At 60.2% G+C, this 4,924-nt stretch overlaps 1 protein-coding gene across 1 annotated transcript; it reads left to right on the top strand.

Moving 5' to 3' along the window:
* The first annotated feature begins 2,682 nt into the window (after window positions 1–2,682).
* Window positions 2,683–3,759, top strand: LOC104281184 (C-X-C chemokine receptor type 1-like). Its single transcript, XM_009879092.1, has one exon. It carries the CDS (start codon window positions 2,683–2,685, stop codon window positions 3,757–3,759), a length of 1,077 nt encoding a protein of 358 aa, XP_009877394.1.
* The last annotated feature ends 1,165 nt before the right edge of the window (window positions 3,760–4,924 follow it).

Below are 4,924 nucleotides of genomic sequence, written 5' to 3' on the forward strand. Positions count from 1 at the left end.
GGGAAAGAAGGGTCCTGCGAGCTGCGTGGTTCCAGGGTCACAGTGCCTCGAAAGGGGTGCGAACCGCCCAGGGGGTGGGACACCCTATGGGGGCTGTGAGGATGCTGGGGAGCGGGCGGAGTGCCCAAGATTTTGGGGGTGTCTTCAGCGAACAGGAGTGCCCTCGGGTCTGTGGTGATGCCCCAGGGGTGCAGCGGTGTCCCCAGGGAACAAAAGCACCCCAAAAGTGTGGGGTACCCCCGGAGGTGTAGGGCTGCCCCAGGATAGCGCAGGGGTTGGGTACTCCAGGGATGGGAGGGGTGCCGACAGGGGAAAGAAGGGTCCTGCGAGCTGCGTGGTTCCAGGGTCACAGTGCCTCGAAAGGGGTGCGAACCGCCCAGGGGGTGGGACACCCTATGGGGGCTGTGAGGATGCTGGGGAGCGGGCGGAGTGCCCAAGATTTTGGGGGTGTCTTCAGCGAACAGGAGTGCCCTCGGGTCTGTGGTGATGCCCCAGGGGTGCAGCAGTGTCCCCAGGGAACACAAGTGCCCCGAAAGTGTGGGATAGCCCCAAGGCTGACAAGCACCCCAAAGCTGTGAGGATGGGGTGCCCTTGGGTGCACCCCAGGGGGCTGCAAAGGGAATCCCCACATCCCTGGGGCACATCAGCAGAGGGGAGGGCGATGCACCTCTGGTTGTGCCGCGGTGTCACATGCTGCCCAGGTGGCCTGGGACACTCTGAGGCAGGAGGGTGTCAAGGGGCTGCAGGCTTCCACTTCCCCTTCACAATGAGAGAAGGTTTTGCAACCTCGCTTCCTCCCCGGGCAGCATAAAGCAGGCAGCCAACAGAAGGGGCACTGAGAGGTGGCACGGCAGCGGGCGTAAGTGAGGGACCCTCCGGCTGGCCTGGTGGGACCCCCGGGGCTGGTGCTGGCCCGCGTCCCACCACACCCTGCTCCAAATCCATTTGGAGGTGACATCTGGATTCCTTCCTGTGTCTGTGTGGCTACTGGTGAAAACCAGCTTGGAACGGAGAGAAGACCCCAGATTTGGGAGGACGGCAAGGGCAGTGAGCAGTGAGTCCTCGGGATGCTCCACTGGAGATTGAGGCTTTCCTTGGGCTTTGCTGAGCCCCCTCACATGTGGAGTGGGTTGGGGGGGGGGGCTGGTATGGGCTTCTCTGGCTGTCCAAGGGGCTACCTCGTGGGGGAGGAGGGGGAGGTGATGTGAGCGGGGGCACCCCGGGCTATGCTTTGGGCTAATCTGGGGTGCAAGCCCCGCCACAGTCCCCAGGGTCATTGGCCATGGGTGTCTTGGAGAAGGGGAGGCACCCCCTCCCATTTCTTCGAACAGCACTGACCCGGGAGGGTGCTTCCCCGTGGCGTGTCCTTGCTTTTTTCCTGTGGGGACCCTAGGACCACCACAGTGTCACCCAGCCCTTCCAGGGTCAAGGGAGTGAAATGGGATGCTGCTTGTTCCCCCAGCTGGGCTGGCTGTGAGGTACTTGCGGGTGAGGACTACCCGGTCCCAGAGGAACCAACAAGATTTTGGAATAGAGAGGCAGAAAGAAGCAACCAAAAATAGACTGGAGGGAAGTGCTGGTGTCCGGCTCTGCCCCGTGTTCATGATGGCCCTGCTCAGAGCGAAACTTACTCCACTAACACTGGCAGCATCCCCAGCCAGGGTCCTCTGAGACGCTGGGACATCACCATCCCAGCGCCACCATCCCAGGATCTTAGCACCTCCAAGCAGCCCTGGTATTGCCGAGCTCTGGAGGGGCTGGAGGGGCTCAGAAATGGGGCAGAGAAGTGAAAATGGAGTGAAATGAGAGTCCAGATCCATACTGAGTGAAGGCTGGAGCCCAGTAGTCTTCGAGGAAGCAGGGACAGAGCAAGATGTCCTGCACGTGAGGAGACAGGAAGAGCAGCTGTGGTTTCTGCATTGCGGTCAGGCACGGGGGACGTGGGTATGCCTGGCAGCACCCGGCCGAGCTACAGGAAAACCAAGACATGAAATATTTCCAAAGCCACCTGCAAAGGGTGACTTCCGTCTGGGGTGTGAAACCACTCATGCTGAGACAGGACCAAGGTGGGAAGAAGGGCATGAAATCACATTCAGACCTTCTTGCCCCAGGCGCTGTGACCGCAGCCTCATTGTTGGGTAGGCTGGCAGGGAAGGGCAGCACGAGCAGCAATGCTCAAGGAGATGGGGAGGCCAGAGGGATACAGAGATATTCAAAGGACTTTGGAGGTGTCTGAGGAGCCCTGAGATGACCAAAAATGCTCAGAGGCTTTTGAAAGACTCACACAAACCAGGGGAACCCAGGGATGCTGCAGAGGCCAGACATCTCCTGGAGGGGTGTGATGCTGCTCTAACAGAGGAGCCCCCTCAAGCTGAGAAGAGGTGGCCGGTCTGTGGGAGAACCTCTTCCTCCATGGGGGACAGGGAAGGGACAGGGCTGGGACGAAGTGGAGCCGCCTGAGGAATGCTGGGGCTGTTGTTCGCAGGGACATATGAAGGACAGTGCCCGCCTGCTGCACTGCTCGTAACTTAATATGTGGATACAGTGAAGTGATGGAGGGGGAGCTTCTGGCTGGAAGGAGACCTGTCAATGGAGATGCCAGGGGACCCAGAGATGCTGTCACCCATGGTCTACACCGCCATCCCACCCCACACTCACGCTGCTTTGTGCTCCACAGGCAAAATGGAATCTTTCTCCTTCAGTGGAGACCTCTCCGACATCTTCTCGCTCTACAACTACACCTATGACTACAGCACAGCCATGCCTGACACTGCTGTCTCCTCTGCTCCGTGCCGGCCCGACAGCTCTGTCCTCAACAAGTACCTGGTGGTGGTGATCTACTGCCTTGTCTTCATCCTCAGCGTGGTGGGGAATGGGCTGGTGGTGCTGGTGGTGACCTCCAGCTACACCAATCGCTCTGTCACTGATGTCTACCTGCTCAACCTGGCCGTGGCAGACCTGCTCTTTGCCCTCAGCCTGCCCCTCTGGGCTGTCTACCGAGCCCACGAGTGGGTCTTCGGCACTGTGATGTGCAAAGCCATCTCTATGCTGCAGGAGGCCAACTTCTACAGTGGCATCTTGCTGCTGGCCTGCATCAGCGTGGACCGCTACCTGGCCATTGTCTACGCCACCCGGGCCGCCACTGAGAAGAGGCACTGGGTGAAGTTTGTGTGCTTGGGCATCTGGGTCTTCTCTGTGCTATTCTCCCTGCCTGTTCTGCTCTTCCGTGAGGCTTTCACCTCACCCAACAACGGCACCGTGTGCTACGAGCGCATCGGAGGCGAGGACACGGCCAAGTGGCGGGTGGTGCTGCGGGTCCTGCCGCAGACATTTGGCTTCGCCCTTCCCCTCCTGGTGATGCTCTTCTGCTATGGCGTCACCATCCACACCCTCCTGCAGACCAAGAATGCCCAGAAGCAGCGGGCCATGAAGGTCATCTTTGCCGTGGTGCTGGTCTTCCTTATCTGCTGGCTGCCCTACAACATCACGTTGGTGAGCGATACTCTCATGAGGACACGGGCCATCACCGAGACCTGCGAGAGAAGGAACCGTATTGACACGGCCCTCTCTGTCACACAGGTCCTGGGCTTCGCCCACAGCTGCATCAACCCCATCATCTATGCTTTCATCGGGCAGAAGTTTCGCAACAGCTTCCTCAAGATCTTGGCACAGCGCGGGCTTATCAGCAAGGACGCTGTGGCCCGGTACGGCCGCACCTCCTACGCCTCCACCTCTGGCAACACTTCCACCACTCTCTGAGTCCTGCTGGGACCCCATCCTCATGACTCCCAGCAGGTCTTGGCACCCCACACACCCCAGCATCCTCACCTAGTCCTCTGGGATGGGGGCAGTGATGCTGCAGAGATGAACAGGGCCACCACTGGGTGCTGGACTCCAGCTGGAAGGGGCTTGGGTGGTGAGGGAGTAGGACCCCATTGCCAGGGGAGCGACGCCAAGTGATGCCCACCCTCCCTGCTCTTTAAGGTAGAGCCTGTGACTTCAGGGGCCCTATGACCCCATTGTGGGGATGGTGTTTATTGCTGACAGACATCCAGCAATAAAGGAGCTGGCAGGGTGGTCACCCAAATCTGGCTCCTTTTCGCCACAGGGAGGATGATGGTGGCCTGGGACCAGGGATGGTGGGGCCTGGTCTCGCCACCTCAGTGCCAAAGTGGTGGTGCAGCTGAGCCTGGCTGGGTGTGGGTAACATCACTTCTGGGCCAGGGAAGGGCTGTTGCCCAAGAACTCTACATCTTGTGCATCCCCAAGAAGGAACCCCAACTTGGGTCTTGGACCCCACAGCTCCTGACCCCAGTCTGAGCCCCTGCGGAACAAATCACTGCAAGATCCCTGAGCAGCCCCTTGCTGACACCGAGCCAGCCCTGTGACCTCCCCCTGGGAGGTGCTGGCACCCAGGGCACCCCCTACCCCCCTGATGCTCTGGTTCCAGGACATCATTGTGCAAAGGGCTGGGAACTTGTCCCTTACACAACCAGGACATTTCCGCCCTGGCTTGGGCAACTGGGGCTGGCACCAGAATGGTGCAGAAAGGCTGAAGAAGGGGCTGTGACCCTGCTGGGGTCCCTCCTGCTGCCCTGTGTGCCAGGCATCGGGGCATCTGCCCACGCACGCCCACTCATCTCTCCCCAGGGTTCTCATACTGCTTCTCCATCTCCCCTGCTCCAGGCTCCTGGGGGTCCTGAACCTTGGGGGCATCAGTGGGTGCCAGCTGTGGGCTGGCTCGTGGGTGGGTACAGTGACCCCGTGGCAGCTGTGCAGAGAGTCTCGGGGACTCAGGAATGGGCAGGGTCTGTGGAGGGGCTGGGCAGGCACAGCCCATCACCTTTGCATCCAGGAAATCTCTTGCCCAAGCGTTTCCTCACAGCCTGGCAGGAAGCTGGGGCTGTTGGCCAAGAGGTCTCTG

This window comes from Apaloderma vittatum, unplaced genomic scaffold, assembly GCF_000703405.1.
Source record: "Apaloderma vittatum isolate BGI_N311 unplaced genomic scaffold, ASM70340v1 scaffold30431, whole genome shotgun sequence".
NCBI lineage: Eukaryota > Metazoa > Chordata > Aves > Trogoniformes > Trogonidae > Apaloderma > Apaloderma vittatum.

Coding starts and splice junctions, on each gene's coding strand:
- LOC104281184 (XM_009879092.1), top strand. CDS start 2,683: ATGGAATCTTTCTCCTTCAGTGGAGACCTCTCCGACATCTTCTCGCTC.